The following is a 25,436-nucleotide window of genomic DNA, read 5'->3' on the forward strand; positions in this document are numbered from 1 at the left end:
TGAGTGAACTGCACAGGCACAAAGTGTTATCTTGCTATCCCAGGTTCCAGCTGTTAATACTGCTGAAATACACACACGCACACGCACACACACACACACACGCACACAGCGAGGACATGGCTGAATATCACTGTCCTTATGCAGAAGATCCCCTTGTTTACCTGGTAAGGGCTATGGTGATTTTTTTTTTAAGTTCACACAGTTAATGACGGAATATGAAAGTAAAACTACAGAGACTGCAGAGGAATAGTTGAACACAATGGGAGATTCGCTTTTTGGCATTGATGAGAGGTGAGTAATGCTTTCCTGTAAGCCACGCTACTGTCTAGCTTAGCTCAGTTTAGCACAGAGACTAAGTATTTAAGCTAATTTTGCTCTTAAAAGTGCCTACTAGCTCCCGAATTCAGATATCGTTAGAATAATTAACTTTCGTTCGTGAAAATTCTTTGATTTATTTTTGGGATAACAATAATCTGTGGTGCTTTTTCTACCAATAAACAGTGAAGCTAAACTGGCGTGAAGGAAAAAATATGAACAGACACATTTGACACATTTAGATTTGGTGTATGTTCAACTTTATATAAATACAATTATCTCCGATGTCTATCCCAAATAAACGTTCATTAACAACAAAGAAAAAATATGCTTTAGAACTTGATTGAGGATTATCAAATTTTAGTTCTTTAGATCAAATCATTCAGAAGTCTGCACGTACATGAGCCGTTTGAGAAATCGACGACAAATATTTAAATGTGAGGCCAAAAGGTGGTTTGAGTTTCTCTTCCCAATGTCGTGTAAAAGTGAAACGATTTTCACATAATTTAAATCTTCTAACATTTAATGCTTTCAACACTTTGTACCAAATTCTTCACAGATATATACGAGAGTGGTCAGGATCTCATCAAGCAGACAGTTTTGATGAGAAATTTCCCAAAGTGTCAAACTATCCCCTTAAGTTCAAACTGTCAGTCCGCCATTGTGTCACCTCGTCTGAGAACACATGAACATCTGATGTCCACTGACTGAAATAGAAACTGGAGTCTGAGAAGCAACTCAATAACATTTCGGGGTACAAAAAGCCATCTTCAGGTATAAGCAGTCCAACTCTTTGATCGTAGGAACATTAGAAAATCAGATGTGTGATTTTTAATTGGTGGATATGGAGAAGGCTGGCACTTGAGTAAAGTGAGCAAACATGTTCTGTTTTTTCTTTTTTGTCACATTGACTAGTTCACAGCTCAGGGTCTGTGGATAACATTGGCACAAAATGAGGAAGTAACACTTAGATCTATGTTATCCACATACATCAGCAAATCGACCCCCTTCCCTTCCCTTCCTCCCTCCCCCCCTCCCTCCCCACCCCACACACACACACACCTCCACACTGATATGCGATACATATCTCATCCTACACACCTCGAAGATATTCTCAGGCTTAAAACTAGAACTGTTATTTTTAAATTCTCTCCAAATGGATTTCTTTAATGCAAAGCCGGGTAGAAGCAGCTCAAACTTAAAAAAAAAAAATACAGGTTTGCCAAATAGGGGGTTTCATTAACAGCTGATAAATACTACAAACTGTACGGTAGTAGTAGAAAACAGAATTGTATAAAAAGTGATGTAAAACACTTGCTATAAGAAGCAGTATGGCGCTGCATGTGGTTTACCGTAAGCATGCGTTTAGTGTTCACTAGTATCAGAATGTGCTTCTATCGGGAAAAGAAAGAGAAATAGCAATCTTCTTGTTGATCAGTGTGTAAAAAGGAATAGCAAGAGGAGAACATTACAGTTGTCGATGCACGTATTACCTTCTTTTATGAATGGTATCGTAAGGCAGGATGGAGACACTTAAGTGCCACATCCCAAAAGGAGCACAAGCCCCTTCTTTATCTGGCGCATGTGGTTCCAATGTTAATATTCAGAGATAGGCACCTGAGACAGCTGATGGATAGGTCCAACTCACGCACATTATTTGTTTTAATCTCTAAAAAAAAAAAAAAAATGAAGCCTTTAGATTAGAAGAACCAAAATAATGGAAGATGCCTGATGAGCAAATACTCAAAAATCAGAACTACTATCTCTATGGGTAAATAAGTCACGTGCTCCATGGATTACGTTTGTACTACAGTTTGTGAGTGCATCTCTAGCTCTCTATTAAATGTACATGTCTGTCTACCAAGTGTACTTTCTTCACTAGCAATATCTAACAGTTCATAACATGTTTTTGGTGACGAAAAAGAAATTGCTGTGTGTTAAACCCTTTTTTTGTTTGTTTTTCTCTTTTTTTTTTTTAACAGGCTTGTGGTGCCACTGATGTGTTTTTTGGAGTGGTTAACATGATTTCAGTCCCATGCAGTCACTCAGTTCACACCTTGTTAACAACAAAAAGGACACATTGATCCTTCATTTAGGAAAGAAAAAGAAAAATGACGTGGTGAGCACTGACAGACAGGTTTCTCACTCTTCTTCTGTTCTCTGGTCCTCAGAGGCCTCTGACAGAGTCACTGCTGTCATTTATCGTCTTTTCATATCCTCACGTGGCAGCTGAGCAATCTCCGTTTCTGTTAGTCCATACACAAGTAGAGAGCAGCGTCTGCTCAGGGAGAGCACATCTCTCTCCACAGTGTCATTTGTATGGGCGACTTGAGATGCTCATGCCAAGTGTAGATTCAGTAGGCTACAAGAGACACGATGCAGATGATGTTTAGGAGCATTATTGGGTTATTGATCATTTCACAGCAGTTTGCATGGAATGGCTGTGGTCTTCAGATATTCAGCATCTGATGATTTGAAATCCTCTCAGGTCAAGGCCAAACCAGGACTTCCGATAGAATAACATGTTCTTATTTTAGCCTAAAATTCACTGGTCTCTAGTTTGGAGCTAAAGCTGAATTCGAACTAAAAACCTTAAAACAAAGCTTGTTGGTTTTAAGCTCCGTCTCTATAATCACAATCACAGCAGTGTGACAGTTTCCTTCCAAAATAAAAATCTGTGATGAGGAATGCTCGGGGTCGTGTTGTCAAAAAACAAATACAAAAATAAAAGAATGCCATCACAGTCATCATTCACATGAAAGAAACATTTAGGAGGTGCAGGATGCACAAGTCAATCCCACTGCCTGTGACCATAATACACATATAAATGAGGAAAGAGAGTTGAGCGGAGCCAAATTATTTTTGGGGGAAATTGTTGCTTGCTTGTCATTTGCTTTTTTTGGTTTTGTTCCTGGATGAGTGAGGTTCACTGACAGCAATTGCCAGTAAATTCAGAAAATGTAGAGGAGACTTTTAGGTCAAATTATGATCCGTTGCTATGTTGAACTGGTCTGAAAGTCACATGGGTCCAAATAAGTGTATTTGGCATTTTGATGTGTGGTGAAGTCAATAAGTGCATTTGAAACAAAACATAAAACCCCCCAAAATTATATTAAAAAAACTCAAGGGTGGGAGATAAACTACAAAAATATATACATACACATTATATATGCATATATGATGCATATATACACACATAATGCTATACATATATACTGTCTTTATATATACATTTACATATTACACACCGACAGTCATCGCATTTGTTGTTGGTCATTGTAACAGACGTCCTCTCTACAAGGACGAAATCTTCTACTGTTTCTCCGTCAGTTTTTTGTAACTTTTGATTTAGTTTTGATTGGACAACTCTACTGGATGGTTCTTATTTTTGTGTGTGTAGCTGGGCAAAAAAGAAAATCACTTGGAAAGGTAGAAAGAGTCAGTACTCTCTCTCTCTGGTGGGTCGGAGAGAAGAGAACTGGGGGTGAATGAAGAGGATTTTGGCTGACACAGTGTGCACCCCTCAGGTCCAGCCCAGCAGATGAGTTGGGGGATATCGTGGGTGGGTGGGGGGAGGGGTTTGCAAGGTGGAGGTTGGCAGGCAGTGATTGGGTGTGGCGGGGAGGAGGTTTGTTTTAGTTCCAGATCCGGAGGAAACTGTCCCAGGAGCCGGTGGCTACAGCCATGCCGTCTTCTGTCACCCCTAAACAGCTCACTCTGTTGTCGTGGCCCGCCAGCACACCTGGAGGACAGGGAAACAGAGATTCTGAATATTGCTGCAAGTCAAAGTCAAGAGCCATTTAAACATGACATAACAATTACTCAGACATAACAACAAAGTCTTAAGCTTTGTAAGACAGGAAACATGTTTGATTATAGAGGTCAATTAAGGAACTGATAGAAAAATATAGCGACTACGTCTTAATCAATAATCATTTAAGATATTTTTTAAGGCAAAAACATTTCCTCGTTCCAGTTTTTCAAGCATGAGATTTTGCTGATTTTCTTTGTTTTGTGAGATAATCTTTGATGGTCTGAAAATCCTCAGGATTTAGGAAACTGTGATGTTATTTAATTAAATTATGAATCAAGAAAATAATGGAATGGCTTTCTTATGCCACAAACATTACTACACATTTCCTTGTGCATCTCCACATGCATCTAGAGTGACCAATTGTGATCTGATCTCACTTCCTTTATCTATACACAAATAAACTGTAAATCATTTCCATACCCAAAGATCAAATGATGTAATTTTAGACGATCAGTGTTTGTCTGTCATTGTGAGAGATTGAGAGCGGAGCCAGGAGGAGAATTCAGACATCATTTACCTGCACGCTCCCCTTTCAGAGTGTCCCAGACATTGCAGTTGAAGTCATCGTAGCCGGCCAGGAGCAGACGGCCGCTCTTGGAGAAAGCAACAGAGGTGATCCCGCAGATGATGTTGTCATGGCTGTACATCATCAACTCCTGGTCGGCACGCAGGTCGAACAGCCTGCAGGTGGCGTCATCTGAGCCTGTGCCAAAGGCGTTTCCATTTGGGAAAAACTACAGGGGAAAAAATATTTAAATTAAGCTGAAGGAAAGTGTTTTTTAAGCCATTATATTGTGTTATTGAGGCACAAGGTTGGTTTCTCTAGAGACATATTTCATCAAAAAGCTTCTTGTTCTTCCCAAAGTGTTAGTCATTCCAGAGGGGGGGGGGGGGGAACATTCAGCTTTAGAGACCTGCCTTAAAAATTAGCAGGAAATATTTCCAGTAGGGGAATCAAAATGATCAATACATAGTTAAATGAAACATATTAACATTTCCCAATATGAGCTTATCGGGTCTTCTCTGTATTGGCTTAAATGGAGGGTAAACTGAGTTATAATCATAGTATAATCATGGTATAGTGTTATATTTAATCTGCAGCCTGAATCACCTTCCTGCTGTGTGTTTGTCACTAAATGTCCAGTACTCACGGTGACGGCGTTGATGTCGGACACGTGGCCGGTGAAGGACTGCCTGCACATGCCATCACGGATGTCCCACAGCTTGGAGGTGGCATCACAGGCTCCTGACACAAAGGTCTTGTAGTCAGGACTGAGAGACAAACTCATCACGTCTCCTGTGTGGCCAGTGAAGGTGGTAGCCTGCTGGCCTGTCTCTATGTCCCACAATGCACTGCAGAAAATATATTTTGGTTAGGAATGATTACTGAAAATGTTCCGAGTAATTATAAAGCTTCGAAGTAAACATTATGAAAGACTCGTGCTTTAACGTATAATGGCAAATTACACGTGTCAACTGTAATGTGCTAATTTAATGTGAATAGAATATTTTCAATCATGTTAACAGCCTTGTTCTTTAGGCTGCAGGCGAGGACACAATGTCGCTGACTCACCAGGTGGTGTCTCCAGAGCTGGTCAGTATCTGGTTGTCATCCAAGAAACGACAGCAGGACAAATAACCTGCAGATAAACAGAGGTTCCACATCAGATAGGAAGAGATCTCTCCTTGCTTTGTCAGTTCCCCTAAACAAAGCACTTAACTCTTAACCAGAGCCGGCAGCTACTGAATCTTGTTCAAGTAGTTATGTTCACACAAAAAAAGATGAGCTGGGCCTGTGTTGAAAAATCAACCAGTGCTGCCTTCATGTTGCGGTATTATGAAAATGTGCATTCACTGTAGTTAATCATCAAAGCAGTTGTCTCTATTTATAGGGAGCCACACATTTGTAATTGTATTAGAGACTGCCTGCAAGTCTATCTATGAAAACAAATTCAACAAACATAAATATATTGAAGTATAAATAAACACCATGCTTGGAATGAAGGTTGTTAGGTCTCCTTTTATTTTTATTTATTGTGCTTTGCTCACCTGTGTGTCCCGGCAGCTCTCGGGTAACGCGCACATTGCCTTCACGGGTCTTCAGGCTGTATATAGAGCATATGTTGTCCAAGCCTCCACAGGCCACATAGTTCCCGGAGGGGGCGTAGGCGCATGTCATCACCCAGGAGGAGCGCAGTGGGATGGCATGCATCTATGGACAAGGAGAGCCAAGGTCATCTCTTTATGAAGTGCAATAAGAGGAAATTATGTTAAATTTAAAGGCTAATTTGAGTTAAGGAAAAGTGTGGAAGCGGTGTTGTGCTTTTAAGTATTAAACACAAAATTCTGCCATTTCCATTTGTATGGGTAACACTGAGGCAAAGGATGAAAAGCATCCTGGAACTTAAACGTTAAGCTGATTTTTATCCCAATATTGTCAGTAACATTTTCTCCTTTATCACATAAAGAAATAAATAAACTGCACTGTGGCCTAAAATGGAAGCTGGACAGTTGATATGAACTTGTAATAAGTACAAGTTACTACAACAATCTAAAAGGAAAGTTAGTAAAATCTGACAGGAGTGACACAAAGAATAACTTCTTCATGTACTTTTACTCATGTTTTAATACAAATATGACTTATTCATTCCATCTTCCACCAGATTACGAAACAACAATAAGTGGGAGCACATTGTTTTTGACTGCTTTTAGTTGTCCACACTAGACATGTGAAGTAGAGTATATATTGTAGCTTTAATTTGATGTTTGGTGTATTTACCATGTATTTAAATATAAGTGGTCTATTGTGCGGTATGTTATGTGATGCATTGGGCCCCTTTTGGCCAAAATATACCGTAGATTGCCTTTCCTTACACATTCTACCGTTGAATATCAGTAATCACACCTTATTTGTTGTGTAGCTGTCCCAGATGATAAGCTTTCCATCCTGCGAGGCACTGACGAGTAACCTGGAAACAGATGAAAAACAGCAGCATGAAAGAAGGCTCACATGTTGGAAAATCCACATAATCTAAGGTACATGCACCTTGTTCATTACAAGCAATGAGAGCCTGCCACCTTACAGACAACTGTACTACACTGTCTGAAAGACTACAGGTGCTATGTCTAAAAGCATTCAGCTCTTCAGTGAGATTCCTACTGCTCATTTCCCTCCAACGTCCCTTTTCCTCCCTCTCCCGCTGGACGTCTCCTCATCCAGGGAAGCCACTTTAAATGTCCTACTCCATGCAATATTTATCACGTTGGTTATGTAAAAGAGCCTGCTGTTGGGTGGGAGGTGAGGCCCGAGGAGTTGGGAAAGCATGAGAAACAAGCTGTGATGGGACATCAAGGATAGAGAAGAAATAGGAGATGAGGAAGTGAGAACAGGGAGGGCAGAGTGAGTGCAGGAGGTGGTACAGATGCAGGAACAGCTGGAACCCTCCCCCCCCCTCCTGACTGCGTGTTTTTATCTCACTGGGGACAGGAAGTGGTTTGACGGTGCTACGCCGCAATCAAGAGGAGGGCCATCGAGCTCAAATGTCAGTGGCTGTATACAAAATAAACACTGGTGTCCTGCAGGGTCACCCAGGGGGTGTTAGGCACACATGTGCACACATTCACACCAACACGCTTAACAGACTCATCTGTACTGAAGAATGATTAATCACAATTCTAATATATTAGTAATATCAGAGTTAAGCTTTGTAATAAAACACTACAGGTCTTTTATGCTCAATGACAGATCCTTACACCGACGGAACTTTCTGTTTGTACTCCATATTCATTTAGTCCAAATTTCGTGCACATCTTCTGAAAGCTAATGGATATGGACTAAATGAAGCAGTATCTCAGGGGGCAGTATCTGAAAGTTCAAGCGAAACGACCATAGCACATGAGGAAGAAATGTCAAAAATGGCAGCACTTCTTGAAGTTGGTGAGTTGGACCACTGCTGTTTACAACACGGCCTCTTTTGCCTCCATCTTATGAGGTAGCTTATAACAACCTCCTCCACCGTCGCCATGTTTGTCGTGGAAGACAAACTCGACTTCTGCGTTGCCCTCTAGTGGATGTATTGCTTAACAACCATGCCAAAGTAAAGACTGCATTGGAAAGACATAGGCAGTGACCTTTGCAGCGCATCTCTATTTATACATAACGGCAGCATAAATGAGCCTTTAGACTCAAGCAAAAACTTTCAGTAGTGAAAAAAGTACAGGAGTGTGCCATGTTTTTCTTCTAAAATCCACAAAATTTTAACTACAAAAACATAATCTACATCTTTAGCTACATCATCTTCCTATTTCCTTTTTTCTACAACATTAGTGTACTGCATGCATACTAAGGTGTAAATAAAACTGTGGCTGATAGGTTTTTGTGCTCAAAATTGCAACAAGTTGTTAAAAAGGCAGTTTGATTTTTATACAACCCCAACTGTGAGGCCGCACTTGCTGTCCAATCTGGACACGGTTAACAGTAGATCTTACAAACTGCATCTTTAACTAAATGTGAGTCTGAGGTGAATGTATGTCTCTGTGCCTGGTGAATATCATTACTGTGCTCATAGTGAGGGTGTAAATTAGTGCTAGTACTTAGACAGATGTACAGAAGTAGTGGCGGTGGCAGTTGTGACAGTCATTTATGGTGGTATTAGTCATATTAGTAGAATAGTAGTAAGTAGTAGTAATAGTAGTAGCAGTAGAGGTACTGGTAGTAGTATATAGTCCCACACCTGGGACTGCCGTCACTGCCCCAGTGCATTGCATTGAGAGACAGATGGACAGAGAGAAAGATCAAGAGTGACACAGACATATTAAACGCAGAGAAAGACAACTTTCAACATCAATGATACAATAACAGCCTTGAACTCCTTAATCATATATTATTGTTTCAGTGTACAGTTACAGTGACAATATGATGTAATACTGAGAGCTGCTCTACTAAAAGTGGTGAGTCAAGTAGAATACTAATTGGTGTTGGCTTTTGTGTAAACAATAATGTAAGAAAATTAATCAATCAGGCACTTTTTGGGAGACCGATATTTGCTGAACCCCTGTACTCTGCTTTCCGTGTGTTCATGTTTGGCTGGAATGCAAATCTGCAGACTGTCTGCTCTCACTAGCACTTTATTGCCCATCACTGGCATATATTTTACAGTTATAGTTGTAGTGTTAGCAGTAGTCAAGGTGACTCCTTGTGCCAGTTTTGACAATTGATGAGGGGAAAAAGTTCCTTTTAAATGGTCCTACAATTTGCATAATACTAGAAAAGAAATTAGGCAAATTGTGGTCATTATGATATGATTTAATCAGAGTTTTTTCTCGTTCAGAAAACTGTAGAGATTTCATGAGAACTACAAATAATTTGACTTCAGTGTGAAAACCTAAACCAGCACCTGCTTTAAAAAACAAAAACTTGATGAAGAAAAAAGTATAAATCTTCCGCATCACTTCCAAACATTTTCCAGAAACCAAAAAGATAGCTGAACGATAGTACAACTCATCTGTTCTTTGCTTAATGCCCCTAAAACCTAAAATTACAACAAATAGCACAGAATTAATTCAGAGGAACAAACAGGTTATTACAGTTATTACAAACAAGTTATTACAGTTTATTTCATAAACTGATGGAAGCTACTAATTGTGTTCTTTGTAGAGTTATTACTCTACCTGGAGTCGCTTCCCCAGTGCATAGCATAGATCTTGGCCAGGTGGCCCCTGAGAGTGCGTCGCGTCCGCATCTGTATCCGGCCCACTGAGTCCAGACCAGCTGTGATCTGCCAAAACAGAGGACAACGCGTCAGCAGTTACACGCAGGGTCCATACACACTTATCACCACTGGACACTAGCTGAGCAAAACAGGCCAAAATCACTCAGCAGTGAACAGTGAAGAATAATAGCGGAGGTTATAACTGCTGTATAGTATCTGTGTGTATATATATACACAATATACATATATATATATATATATATACATGGTATGTGTAAGAACATATCTTTGTAAATACTGAAGAGCTTAGGATAAACAGGGTCCAGAAATATTTGTAATGTTTATTTTGACCATAGACTGTATATAAAAATGGACGACTTGACTGCTCCCCCGAAGTAAAGCCAAATAGTCTCGATTGTCCCCTTGTGGCTGGCTGCAGCAACGGTCTAAAACCACACCTCATCCATGTTAGTGGAAGGGACATAGACAAAACTAAAAAGTAAATGTAAACGTCAAACCATTTTTTACCAAACATGGTTTCTGTCATTAAGGTAGTTCTTATCAAACCAATGTTTGTACAAGTTTACATTTTTCTCTGAGGTTGGTTCAAATGAGTTATTGGATGCAATCTAAACAGGGTGAAACACCATGATTGTCAGCGAAGACTGACTCACGATTGGTCAATTGTATCAACATGACCTCACTACCGTGGCTCCATCTGTGATCACTACTGTGGAGACTTTGGCTCCAATTACACAAAATAGTGGCATTCGTACCCAGGATATTTTAACTTTATTTCTGAAGAGTGTTAGGAAATGCGTTGTCCATCTTTATATACAGTCTAGTTTTTTGACTAGGTCAAAACTTAACTCTTGGATTTCCCTGTATATTGTTCTGCCTTGTGACTATGTAAAACTACAATTTATTTAACATTACTTCACACGATTTAAGTTATTTACAGCAACTTTTAACATTTCCCCCCTTGTGAAAACACAGATGTTGAGACGCAAACTTGTACAGGAAATAAATGTTTTTATTATTTACCAAGTGATGTGAATATGAGGAGGGAGTCTCTTACCTGTGACAGAGTGGAGTCGCTGCAGGCTTTTCTGGCATCCTGCAACAAAACAGAAATCTCAAAAATCATGTGGATCAGAGACAAATTTCCACTTGTTTAGTCAACACACACCTTAAACAAAAAGGAAAAAAGACAGACATCAAAAAATGTATGATGAAAAAGTTACTTTGAAAAAGTGCCTGAACATGAACAGTTATTGCCAGAGGTCACAGAATAATCACACACAGGATCAATTTCTAGAATCCAATTTGTAAGGGGGGATGCCTGATTGACTATATATGCCAAGTGTGCCAGTGTCTCATCAGAAACTGTGTGAGTCACAGTTTGTAGGGAGCAGACAGTGGCAAACATTTGATGTACACACAAGTACATAACTCACACACGTCAACATACAACAACAAACACATGCACGTACCCGGATCTGATTGCGTAGTTGCTCGGCTTCCTGCCGCAACTGTTCCAGCTCACTCATTGTCCCTCTGTGGTGTGTTCAGGTCACTGCTCCAAATACCGACTGGCTTGGGAGAACACACGTGCCTACACGCGTGCACTCACACACACACACACACACACACACTCACTCACTCAAACGCACCCACACACTCGAGCGTTTTTACCAATTGACACCTGCAAGAAAGAGAGACAAAAATACTATGAGTTAATAAGGCGGACGGAGAGCGAAGGATGGGAAGACTTCCATCAGACAAACATAGGTATCCTGTTTGGGTTCAGACCAAAGAGGAGGGTGCTGTGGAGAGTTGGGAAGGGTGGGGCCGGGTAAGGGCCTGGAGGGTGGCCTGGCTCTTCAAACACCCCCAGTATGGTTCAAAAGGCCATCTGAGCCCGGCTCTGACCTTTTCTGGCTCAATCAGCCTTTTGTGTTGTTGCAGTGCACCATTTGCTCAACCCAGCCCAAAGAACCCTGAACATACGTGTGTATCTGTGTGTTGTGAACTACAGGCAGCCAAGTGAGAACGAAAACATATTATAATATAATAATATATAATACATTTTTATTTATTTGAATGCGTGTCTGGGTTTAGTGTGTCAGATTCAGCAGTATCTGTTTGTATGTGCGTGTGTGTATATGCAGGTTGCCACTACATTTACCTTGGGGAGAATGAATGTGGGTCATGAAGCACTTAGACACTCCTCAGAAAATGTTTGGACCGCAGCCCCACCCCCATTTTCCAGGCTGTTTTAAAGTCTGCCGTCCAGAAGTCTAACACTCCAAGATTAAATTTTCATTTCAAGTTTCTATAATTCAACAATTAGGCCGAATCCAGCCGTTCTTCTCCACAGGAAATCATGTTAATGTAAAGAGGAGGATGCTTGTGCTTTATATTCATTTAAAACCATTGGGGCACATTTCGTCTTTAAAAATAGGAAATAATTGAAATGAAACAGTTCAATTAGCAAAGAAGATATTGTGCAATTACTTGTTTGAGAAGCTACTCCTTTAAGATTCTCAGTTTCCTTAGTTTTGGTCATTGTTCCTTTTCTCTACTGACACAAGAGAGGAAGCATTGGACGGCTCATTGTGGACTCTTGTCTCAGCCAAGGAGGCCTTTGACAGTAACGAGGCATGAGGGACAGCAAGAGTTGCAGTGCTTTCAGCTGCCTGAGAGTGACGTTACTCCATCCGCCGGATGACGCAACCCCCCTGAAGAGAGGCTCTCAGCGTCAGCTCGCCTGTGATGTGGTGCTGCTTTATTACTGCCATGGATCCATTCACACCGTATGCCTCTGAAGTCTGCCACGTCACACAGAGCGCACTGTGGACTACTAAAGCATCCGATATGCCATTCTCCAATCGTCTAAAATACGTTTCAATCAATGTTTTCAGCCTCAGACCTGTGTTGTGAACTGCAACGGAGCACCCAGGAGAGATGACATGGGAAATAAATAACACAGGTAGGATGGAGGATGATGCTGAAAAACGAGATGCATCAGGGGCTTTCCCATCAGTGTGGACTAAACGTACAGGCCTGGTGTTAAGGCAAACAATGGGCCTGATTTATGGGAGTGCCACATGAATCACATTTGGATACTAAATAAGTCAATTTAAAACTGAAACTATCATGAACTGCATGTCAACCTCAATCCCTGTGAGTGTGAGTATGAGTTTTCTCCAGCTGCATGACTCGAGTCATGCAGCAGAGCCAATACAGAGCCAGAGCATGGCACACGAATGGGGGTGACAAAGGCGGAGCTGTGCGCCGGAGCTGCCTATTGTTTAGTATGAGGCTGCCAGCTACAGTAGATAGGGCTGCTTGGCACCACTACAGACTGTGGCCATGGAAACTACAATTGCTCCTCCTCAGCCCTAATGACACAGACCAACCAACCAACCAGCCAACCAGCCGCTCATCCAACCTGTTGAGCCTGGTGCTCTCTGCAGTCAGCAGTAGATCCCAGCTGTCATAAAACTATGTGCAACCACATAATTCTCAGACATTAGTTATCCAGAGGTGCAGATATATCTGAGACAATAGTCACAATAGTCCAGCACGGCAAATACCTCTGATACACCAGAAAATGTCGTGTCGAGCAGCAGCAAGTATGCAAATCTTTGTACCTATCCTGTACCATAGCTTTCAGAATATTAGTTTCACTCTGATAAAACAGCAAATTTCATCATTCTTTGTCGATCCACAACAGCAGTGAAGTTGTACTGCCACTACCAAGTACTGTTTTACAAAAATGTAAGCAATTTGACAATATTTTACAGTGGAATATCCCACAAATAAATGCTGATGTGTAATGTATGAAAGACCTCAGTTTCCTGAGGTGGCATAAGTGTGGCCAGATACAAAACTAGCAATCTCATTAAGCATTTTAAGAACTATCGCATGAAAGACCATGAGTTAACCATGACGAATGGACAAAATGACAAAGTGTAAAGTGGCAAAGAAAGCCCCAAACCAAAATAGATAACAAACGCAGTACAGTAGATCAATACTCAATATCGTTTAATATGCAATGTCCAGATATCGGACTGACTATAAGAAAGGAAAAAAATTGTATTGGCTCAGTTTAATATATGGTCAACATGAAGAAGAGGTGAAGGTTCACTAATACACGACCATTACATATAATGACTCCGGTTAAACGGATCAAATAGTCTATAATTCAATAATCCATCACTTTATCAGATAATCATTATATACAAATATAGCATCATCCTCAAACTTGGTCATCCCTGAATGTAAAGAGCTAAAACGGATTTTCCAGACCTTTTTCTGATAGAACTGAAATTGGGTTTTCGAACATTTTATTACAAACAATTAATGATTTGAATAAGAAAAAAAATAATAGTCCTTAGTTGTAACTTTTTTCTATTTTTAAACCATTGTTTTTGCGAGAATCTTTAATGGGTACACAGCTGTTTTTGCAACAACATGAACAAATCTTTTTTTCCAGGTTTCTTTTGAACCGGATCTGTGAGACCCTCACATCCTTGTTGGTTATATACAGTAAAAAAGTCAGTCACATCTGCTTCAATCAAAGACTATACTATAATGCAAGTGAAGAAAGCCGCAGGAGGTGCAGGCAGTGCAGCTGCACCCAAAGCCACAGGCGCCCAACAACATGAAATGGTCAGGAAGCTAAGGAATTAACATTATGAAATGCCAGGTCTGAACAAGTTCCTGCATCATGTGCTAAGCCCACCAAGAGGGCTTAACACAAATGTTATGTGGATTTACAGTAAGATCCTAATATTTATAATGTTCAAAATCACATTCTATAAGTTGGACTAAGTATTTAACTTTCATTGCAGTGAACACAGAAAATAGATGGACTTTATACATTCATAAATTTTGTCTGTTCTGATCATTTTGATTGAGGTTTAAATGCAACGAGCTCAAACAGCACAAAATGTTTAATTTGCAATATGTGAAATAATTATAAGCTTTAGTATCGAGTTCTTTATTTATCCTCAACAACCGTTTGTATCTTTAACTTAAAATAATCAATGGCAAAATATGCCAGACATGCATGATAGTTTGAAATTTGTTTAATATATTTAAGAATAAATATTTTAGCAAATTTCCTTCACTAGTAAAATATACATAACGATATCACCAGAACCCTCAAGTAAAACAACTTACACTTTATTTTTTGCTGATGAAGGATCTTCATATTACCAAATGTTTTTCATGAATGTTTTGGTAGTTGCTTTTATTGTAACAAATACTTGGACAATTGACTGTGCGGTTATCTAAACATTTGACCATTTTTTTTTTTACCATTTTAGAATTTACACAAGGAATTGATAACAGGGAATTGATAAGCCAAATCAGAATAGATGAAAAAAGATACTAAATCCTCCACCTGATCCTCCTTTTGCAGTTTCTATTCAAGGGCCTATTTTGGATGTTTGAAATGTATGCTTAATGAGCTCCACTGAAAAATCAATGGCAAACTACCAGCTGTTTTTTTTGATTTATGAGAGTGGGAACTAGATGAAGGAAGGCAGATCCACCAGGTGTAAACTTGTTCAGGTAACTCACTAACTATTCCAAACATCCACAGAATGGAGGAAATAATTGGTGAAATTCCAGTAAGGTGAACGACTACATACCTTCCTTCTTTTCAGTTGATCCACATTCACACCATGTCCTTCATGTTTCGTGAACAGTGAATTAGACGTTAAGAGACTTTAAGAGAGATTCTTATTAAGAAAAAATGGACAGGAACACAGTGAGTGTGGGTGATGATTGATTGCCCTACTTTGCTCACGGGTATCACACCTACACCAGAATTACACACAATGTAGTCACAGACCAGTTATTCTTTTTTACAATTAGTGAAATTACAAGAACCTTATTAGATGAGAACTGATTCAAATGAAATCCTTATTCTGAAGCCAGATGATCCTTTGACGTGAATGTTTTAGATTTTCTATGAACATCTAGCTGTTTTTTTGTAACCACAACGGAGGTGTGGCTTAGGTTTGGTCACATACAGCTGTACAACAAAAAAAGGTTGAGCAGGAACATGCACTACAGTGTATCTGCATCATGCTATCAAAGAGAATATTTTTCAGAAATCAAGATTGTACACTACTGTATTACAATGAGTGACGTTTCTTTTTTGTCCATTCCGTTTTTATCAGTGGTGGGGACAAGGTGAAAAACAGAAACACAGAAACACCTCTCATGGATATATATACATATACATGTCTGATGTATAATACAGTTCAACATTACCCCCAAAAAACTGCATCTTATAGGTTGATTATACAGTTTAATCATGACCTGAGAATTTCAACAAAATTGCATTGTATTAACTGTCATGAAGGTATCATTGTTTGGAAAAACTACATTAGTTATAGATTGTATGTGTATATTAAAGTGAGTGTCGATCACAATATAGAAAATGTATATTAAATCAGAGTTCATCTTTGATACAGTCAACTTTACTTTACTGTTCTCATTCTCACTAATATTAATATAGTGAAGATATTATTGCTCAGTCCTACACTCTTTGATGTTGACTGGTCTCGGCTTTAGAACTGCTCGTCATAAGTATTTTTACTAATGGTTATTTTTCTAATTATTAAATAATAACCTTAAACTATAAAAACTGTGAGAATAATGAAATATGAAATATATTTAATAATACACAGTGACAGAAAAGTAGTAAATCCTCACACTGCATAAGATGGAATCAGAGGATTTTATATTTTTCTTGAATCATTTACCATTCAATTATCTATCATAATAAAAGAGATGACACCATTAGGTCAAAACTAACCAGCACCAAATGAACTGTAGATTTAAAGAACTATAGAAACGACCATGATCCTAAAATTAATAAATATATATATATTTAACATAACATAACAGCAGCATCACATGGAGACATTGACAACATGCATGTAAATATTATGTTTCTACACATCTGTATGAACCGATGACAGAGTACAGAGACATTTTCTGATACGAGCGACAAATTGCTGGAGTCGTCACGCAACCAGTGTGATGAGGGCGGACTGTGTGTGTATGTATATGCGTGTGTGTGTGTGTCTGTATGTATGTGTATTTGATGGGAAAAGGGGTGTGTGTGTGGGGGGGGGGGGGGGGGGTTAATAACGCAAATGAGAAAACATCTCTATGAACTGTGAAGAGAAGAATGTGCGTGTGTCGCAGCTGCACAGTCATTTAACAGACAGGGGAGGGGGGGAAGGCCGCGTCTGGTCGTCGGTGAATTTCCAGCAGGAACAAACCAGCGCTGAGGCAACAGTGTGAACAGTTATGTCAACAGCTCCACCGCTGCGAACAGGAGTCCGTCAAGCTAATGTCGACACCTCCACCTCGGCTACACGACCATTACACAGGAGCAGGAGAAACGGCCAACCCCCCCGGAGAGAGAGAGACATACACCCAGAGACGAGCGCTCCCGTCCTTACCTGAAACAGGCTGCTTCTCTCTGGCTCCGTGCGTCCTCTCGAACCGCTCCTGCTTTCACACGGCAGCCATGGTCCCAGCTGTGAGACGAAGCCCGCAGGCAGCCGCGCTCATTTTAACTCGATTTCACCGCTTTAGTGGCTCAGGAAGGAGCGCGACTCGGGTCACATTAGACTAAAAGAAAATGTTCACCAACCAAGCTAATCACCACACCCATGAAAGTGGGAACATGGCAACAGCCTACGCTGAGGGGTGCGCGGCGGCGGGGACCGTGATATGCCTCTCTTTTAAAACCGCTAAAGCACACGTATAATGGCAAATACTTTCCGAATGTGATTTTTTTCGACTCAGCATTCAAAATCGCTCAGCATTAACGACCTTTCTAGGGGGATGAAAATGTTGTAAATGTGTGGGTTTACCTCCAGGCGGAGTGGTACGGTCTGGCAGCCCCCTCAACAAAAAGGAACCGATGGGATACAGGAAGCTAATGTGAGAGCTGAGCTGCCTCTGGTGACTGGCGGGATTCTAATACTAATACTCTTCTAACCACTGTATTAGACACATTCAGACCAAACATGGGTTCATTGGCTCTGGTGTAACACCGAATAAAACCACAACAACTGTCAACACACAGTGGGAGGTACAGCTTCCTCTGGACCATAAATGTATTTATCACCATTTGTGACTTCATGGCCACACCTGAGTTCATCTGAGGTTTATGAAGCTACAGCTGTGCAAATAAAGAATAAGGAGATGTACGGTGCACGACTCACCAAGCTGGATTTTAAAGAACCAAAGACTGTGTCATTTTCCAGATTACTCCACAATGTTGTCTCTCTCAGTGAATGACTTTTCATTGATGATTAGTCCTTTTTCAGCTAATTCTGATCAGTGAGTTTGAAAAAAATCTGAAAATATTCAGACGCTAGTCACACCTCCAGATATTTTTCATTTTACCATAATAGACGATACAGCCCAAAATAAGTAAACCCCTGCATTTGTGTCCAACAAACAGTGTGTTACATTTTTGATTAAACGAGAAGTTGTTGATTATTAATTTTCTTTCACTCAACTATTGATTAAAGGTTCCGTGTGTAGAGTTTAGTGATATCTAGTGGTGAAGTTGCATGTTGCAGCTGAATCCCCCTCCCCCCACCCTTCTCTGCCGAACATGAAAGAGAACCTGAGGTAGCATTCAGCTGTCATAAAAACTCAAAAGATGTTTAGTTTGTCAAGGATCCGCTTTCAATTCAAATATAAAGTATTTAAATATGAAGGGCTCAATGTCGGGAAAAAAAACTAAAATTTGTACAATGTAGATGAAACTTTATCTTGTCAATAGTGACTATCTTTTTTGCCCGAGAACTTCATTTTAAAGGTACAGAATAGATTTCAATTTTTTCAGTTTATTCTGTATTATTATATATAAACAGCTCAAAGGTACAAAACACTTAAATTAAACCATGTGCAGAAGGTTCATGGTTATATTTCTTCTACTCAAAGACAACTGTCTGTTCAGGAACCTAATGATGAAGTCTGTAGTAACACAAAGGTACTGAGGGTGTCGTTTCAGTCCAATGGCCAAATAAATGGCCTCTAAAATATGATGAAACCTCTGCCTTCTTTGTTTTATATGTTTTAATTCAGTTCATTTGGGTTGGTGACTGTTGATGATCAACCTAAAGACGCCACTCTGGGTGTCGCTGATTACGGTTTCCTGTCATTTAATAAGACAAAGAGTTCATAAAAAGATTAAATGATAATTCAAATAATTGTTTGTAATAATAATTAAGTAAAATGATGTAATATTGGAGGTAGATATATGTATCTTTGTAAATCAGTGGTGTCTTATCAATACAATAAGGGGTGGGCCAAGTGCATTAGCAGAACAAAGAAATAAAAAATGTATGTAGGCTACATATGTCTTATATGTGCCCTAAAATGCTTAGGACATATATAGACTTGATAAGATAAGTCAACAAAGCCCTTGACATTAATCAAAAACTATATTGATTTTTTGTAAATAACTCATTTGTTATGGAAAAATGACCATAAAATATATCAGGATGTTACCATGAGCTCTGACAGTTTACAGATTAAATGATTATTTTCTGAACCAATAAAATAACCCAGAGACCAATAGATTAAGAAATGGCTCACTAGTTGCAGGCATATCATGTTTTAATATATAGTGCTAAATTGAAGACAATGGATTTTATGAAATAAATGTATATTCTTTCTGTTGCTACCCTGAGGTTAAATCTGTCACTTTAACTATGCTACAGATAAGCGAAGATTAGTAGGAAGCTATTTCCAAACCACCCAAAACCCAAAGTAGAAGGTTTGAAAGGTTTGGATTGTGCCAGGAGACAGCTGTGCCAAGTCTCACCCTGGCGCAGCGCGGTGGGCTCATTGAAAAGGATTTCTCCATTAGGACAGGATGCATTTTTAATGGGCCCAATGAAAGGGAGCAGTGGGATAGGCTTTTCCATATCTCTGCACGAGCCATAATCAATGGAGGGAAGATGAAAGTTGCCCAGCCCTTAGTTTCCTTTCGGAATGGCATGGGGTCAGATTAAGTCTAATTGAATTCACACACACACACACATATACAGCAGTTTAGGTGTGCCAGACACATTACCCCCTAAACAAATACGGAGCATGAGGTAACATATGTTGTAAATGTTTTTTCATTAGAGCATCTGGGATTAAAGTTTTTGTTTTAAGTGATCATTGGCTCAGCCTGGAAATAGATATATATATTCATGGTCATTTGTTTGGAAAGTGAGAATTTATTGGAATGGTTATAATCCCAGAATATGACTGAACATCCTCACGTACGATTTAGAGAAGTTGGATGACACAACCATGAATTTATCAGAGACCTATAGTCTTTACGATCTTACAGTCGACAAGGCATTGGATTGGTTGTCTGTTATCTGTAGTTGATCTGAGTTATGACGCACACAGGTTTTTGCCGTAGCTTGTTTTGAAGATGACGTAATCCTGGGTCAACCAAAGCTTTTTGTCAATTCATGTCTGATGTTGCTCAACAAATTTATTAATGATTGCTCAAGGTAGATGTAAATCACACAGCGTGCAATGCAACTACAGTTCAACTCCAGTCCTGCATCATGTCTTTCTACATGTTTTTCTTTTTAGCCTTTTGTGGACCAGGGATCGATTTCACCGTAAAATGTGTAAAAGCATTAGCTCTGTATAGCATGGTTTTGGATCTTGGGCGTGCCTCCATAGAACAGCATGGGAGGAAGACTTGGGTCTCTCTCTATCAGAGGACACTTGGACTTCCATACTTAGACTGGTTGGCTCGACCTCCCTCTGTGCACGTCACAGTTTAATTCAGTTCAAAGTGGTGCACAGGGCTCATATCTCGAAAACAAAACTATCATCTATGTACCCTGATATAAGCCCACATTGTATCAAATGTGGTTTTGCTGAAGCTTCACTCATCCACATGTACTGGTCCTGTTCGAGCCTTACCAACTACTGGAGAGAAATTTTCCATACACTCTCCCGGGTGTTAGGCATCAGAGTGGAACCAAGCCCATTGATTGCTCTTTTTGGGCTCATGGAGGCGGAGGTCGAGTTGTCCATAGAAAAAAGATGTACTATATCCTTGGTCTCCCTGCTAGCTAGGCGACTGATCCTGCTCAGGTGGAGGGATGCCTCCTCCCCCACTCACGCACAATGGCTGGAAGAAATCATGTCCTGCTTAAAATTGGAGAAGGTTAGATACTCGCTTAAGCAATCAAGTGGGAGATTTCAGAAGGCGTGGGGTCCTTTTCTTAATGCATTCCAGACTTTGTGAAAACCTGGCCATTAGGTGCAGCTTAACAACACTATGTACCCTTTGCTTATGATTATTTTTAGCGCAGGCTCTAGATGTGACAATGTGCTCATATTATTGTAGTGTATTGGCAGTGACTGGGAATGGATTATTTGAAGATTCTATTTGATGTATTCTCTTTCTTTTCTGTATAACGTTGCATTTTCTCTTTTTCTGTTGTTACCTTGGTTTTTTTTCCTGAAGTTATATTGCCCAATTCATGTCTGTTTGGACACATTGGTGTTGATTGTTGCACTCATGTTTACCTCCTGTCTCTGTAATGTCCATTCAGCATTGCACTTACATATATTTTGAAAATCCTTCAATAAACAAATTTTGATTTAAAAAATGTGTAAAAGCACTACATAAGACGGAGATTGCTCTCCAGCCTCTATAGTGAGCAACACGACTGAATTCATTAGCCAGCTGGGAATCAGAGTCAGGGTGTCCAAAAGCACATCCTTGGCCAATCAGGTCCTTGGCCCATTGCTTGGCAACCGAAAGGGAGGGAGGGAGGGAGGGAGGGAGGGAGGGAGGGAGGGAGGGAAGGAGGAGGGAGGGAGCAAATTGACACTGTAAAAATAGCACATCAATAGCCCTGGTGTCTGAAAAAAAAAAGAAAGACATACATGTTGTCAAGGCTATAAATAGTCCCCTGGAGCCTGGAACAGGTAATGTGTCTGTATCTCAACAGTATTGTTTCCCACAAACGAGACGTTTTTTTTTTTTGCATTGATGCAAATTCATCAGGGCTCAAAGTACAGTAGCAGTTACGCATCTGAAGGAAATATTTGAATTCGAGGTTGGATTTACGCCCAAGAGGATTATCAAGAGGTTTCTGCATCCCCTCATATGCAAAGTTACTGCAAAGCTATGCTGGCATAATTCATTTTGCTGCACTATAACAATAATATGGTAATGTTCACAGACACATATTTGGGTTTTATAATAGGAATGTATGTGTTTATTGTGTAGAGGCGTTATGATAAGCCGTATGCTGCATCCCCTCTTCACATATAATCTCCTTGCTACAGTTCCACGCTGTTAAAATGATCAGTACACTTGCCTTTTGTGTAACAGAGGAGCAATGTGGCTAAAAATAGACGTATCTTGTCCAATTCAGTTTCACAGGACAACTCAAAAATGAGCCCAATACGTGGGTGATCAAATCAAGTGGAGAAAATGGAACGTGATTCCGGGGCAGCTTCTCGATGTCTATTTATATTTATTTCTAACCCACATGTGGCGACGCGCCCCGACGACCTCCGTGTAATACTTCCACTGTATCAAAGGCAATTAAAAGGTGTAGCAACAGTAGAACCTTAAAAGGCTTTATCAGGGCCGTCTTATCCACCAGTCATCTCCCGGGGAGGCTGGCCGTTGCCAGGGTAACCCTCACAAATGGCAACTGACGTCAAGAAGGTAGGAGAAATACCAGGGAGAGCCAGAGCTGCTATGCATAATGGATTATTGAAAAAAGGGCCCTCTTGAAAAGTGCAAAGTGACTTAAAATATGCGTGCCTCGCTGGGCTCACTACCACTTCTCTCTCTGTTTCTCCCTCTGTGTGTGATGAGGAAAATAGATGTTGACAGTTTCAGGGTTTTTACTTGCTGACTGGCATAGCTTGGGCTTGGCCGGTCCAACTGAAATTATGCATCTTGAGTCAAACGCTGCTGATGAACCATCTCTTCACTGGGTCCAATATGGTTTTCCCCCTAGATTGGGAAGCTCTGCATAATTTGTATCCTGTTTACGACCATAAGTAGTATTTTCCCAAGATGGATAATATGCTTTTGTGTCTGAATCTGTACACATTGCACAGACAGTATTCTGCTGTGTCCCAAAAGTAAATGATTCCTCCTCCGTGCTAAAATTAGAATGTGTGGCTGTACCTGCACTGCATCTTACCCAATCAAAACCATAGAAAGAAAAAATCTGTCACCTCAGCGGCCACCATCCCCTGCGGATCCGTCATTTGTCACGTAACGAGGATCCACAGTTACATTCATGCATACAGTTCTCAGAAGTGACCACTCCAGGTCATGTTTAAGACCTAACTACCAGTGGTTTTACTCTGTCGGTCCTATGTCAGGCTCTTGTCTAATCTCAGAGCTATTGTTGGCCCGTGAGAGACGGTCACAGCGGCAGCTTGCTGAAGAGTCCTCATCATTTCTGTGATAATGCCTCTCATGTTGTGTTGTGGAGTCACACTATCGACACCAAGTGTGGAGTCAGGTTTGCTGATGGCAAAGGACAAGTACGGTTGCTACCGAAATGAATACAGCAGGACATAAAAGTCACTGACATGGTGTCCACCTTTCAGTAGAGGTGGTGAATATGAATACCAATTCTAAATAATCACCATTGCCCAAAACCTTGATAGAAATACATAGCAGCATTACGTATTTGACTTGTGTCATTAAAAAAATCTGATTTCTGTGTATGTTTTCAAATAAAGTTCCATATAGAACACTGTTTATCTCACCAACACATTAAATCAGCACATTAAACTTAAAAACACATATGTAACTCAAGAAAAAGTAGGGACAACATTATATCAGAGATGGAAATATTCTGGCATGCATGTTAAAAATAATCATATATAAGTCAAATTCACATGTGTATATGAGGGCGTTATCCAGTCTTTTCACAGCCTCGTGTTTGTACATGTGCACAATTCAATGTTTCCTGTCATAACATCTGGATTACAAACTGCTCTCAGTAAAAGCACCTGTGACACGAGGAGTCACTTAACACCAGAGTGGATCTGTATGAAGCTTGAAGTTGTGTTTCAGGGAGAAGCTGCAGAGGAAATGTGCAAATAGAAGAAATGCATGTGTTTCAGTCCAGGGGAATCCCACCCACCTCTGTAAACCAGGCGCTGCATCAAGCAACAAATAGCATGAACTAACATCGTTTAAGTTTTCTTACAAGGGACATGTTAAGTATGGGAGAAAATAAAATAAAGGAAGTGAGGAACAGCCCTGATGTGCTAATCCTCTCCTTTTCAAAAAGCCTCTCATCACAGCTGCATCACTGTGATACCAGATAATCATTAATTTATTACTTGGCCTCATAATTATTTCATTTGAGATTTTGCTGCAACACAGCTTCAGAATATGAGGAGTCTCCTCCCTGTTGCATAAAAACAGCGCACAACGCCTGATGCCGGGAGTATAGGTCTGACAATCTCCCTGAAACACCACAGTCAAGTGTCTCCTAATTCTGCAAGTGAGGCTGAGATGTTCATTTAGCCTCCACACCCATCTCCATTTTAAATCAAGTTGTGGTGCAGATTTCCGAGTGAGAAATCACACTTCTTCTTTTGCCTTTTTAAAAACACAAATATTAAAAAAGAAAAAGCAGGAAGGTGCTTCTCTGCGCTTTTAAAATCTACAATTGTGACATTTTTATATTTTCCCTGGCCGCAGAGATTTTTCTGTGGCAGTGCATCACAGATGAAAGAGCCCACAATGAAAAATGTGCACCCCAAAAACATCACGGTTAGAAAAAACAATTCACGTTTCTACCTTTCTCCAGTGCAGAGCAGCAGCAGAGGAAGTGGGAGTTTTCTGCGTACGTCCTAAACGGCATGGATTATGAGTCGCTCAGAGCGCTCTGGTTTCAGTTCTTCCTTTCAGCTGTGAGTGTAGATGCTGCAGTAAATGGAGAGAGAGGCAGAGCTGGAGTATGAGGCAGAGAGCTGCTGAGTGGGAGGGTGAGCATATGGGAGGGGGCATGGAGGATGGGAGATGGGAGTAGTATTTCTGTTAAAGCGACAGGGTGGATTTCTTCAACGCCACAGTTAAAGAAAGGACTGAAAACACGACAGAAATTACCCGATGTTCTTTAATACACGTTGCCATGATGAGTTCCAGGAGGGTTGTATGTGAAGCATTTACACCTGCACCTGCCACTTACTGTACATGGTTTCCAGAGAATCCAGGGTGTAGTTACCTTGGTGGACACATTCTGTAGATCAATTTAACAGATACAAATAAATGTATAAAGCGGATTTTGAACTCAATCCTTTATCCATTAGCCTTACAATTATTCTTTGACATTTGATGACATTGGGCCAGAGGAGGGCTAACCCTGGACAGGTAACCAGAATATCACAAGGCCAACAAATGGCAACAGACCACCATTCACATATGATGAAAAGAGAATCAATTACCCTAACCCTAAACTGTATGTCTTACAGTACAATGGGAGAGCAAGATCTGAAGAAAACTAATTGAAACAAGGCGTGAACAC

At 40.2% G+C, this 25,436-nt stretch overlaps 1 protein-coding gene across 2 annotated transcripts; it reads right to left on the reverse strand.

Moving 5' to 3' along the window:
- Positions 1-1,450: 1,450 nt before the first annotated feature.
- Positions 1,451-24,835, reverse strand: LOC133960392 (guanine nucleotide-binding protein subunit beta-4). Of its 2 annotated transcripts, none has more exons than XM_062394953.1 (10): positions 24,710-24,835; positions 11,334-11,545; positions 10,919-10,957; positions 9,800-9,906; positions 7,035-7,098; positions 6,179-6,341; positions 5,703-5,769; positions 5,281-5,482; positions 4,647-4,863; positions 1,451-4,057 (listed from the first exon to the last, which is right to left on the reverse strand). In XM_062394953.1, exons 2-10 carry the CDS (start codon positions 11,388-11,390, stop codon positions 3,951-3,953), a joined length of 1,023 nt encoding a protein of 340 aa, XP_062250937.1. In that variant the 5' UTR covers positions 11,391-11,545; positions 24,710-24,835; the 3' UTR covers positions 1,451-3,950. The 2 variants fall into 2 exon arrangements, with proteins under 2 accessions (XP_062250937.1, XP_062250936.1); XM_062394952.1 differs by lacking the exon at positions 24,710-24,835 and adding an exon at positions 17,334-17,590.
- Between the last annotated feature and the right edge of the window lie 601 nt (positions 24,836-25,436).

This window comes from Platichthys flesus, chromosome 9 (assembly GCF_949316205.1).
Source record: "Platichthys flesus chromosome 9, fPlaFle2.1, whole genome shotgun sequence".
NCBI lineage: Eukaryota > Metazoa > Chordata > Actinopteri > Pleuronectiformes > Pleuronectidae > Platichthys > Platichthys flesus.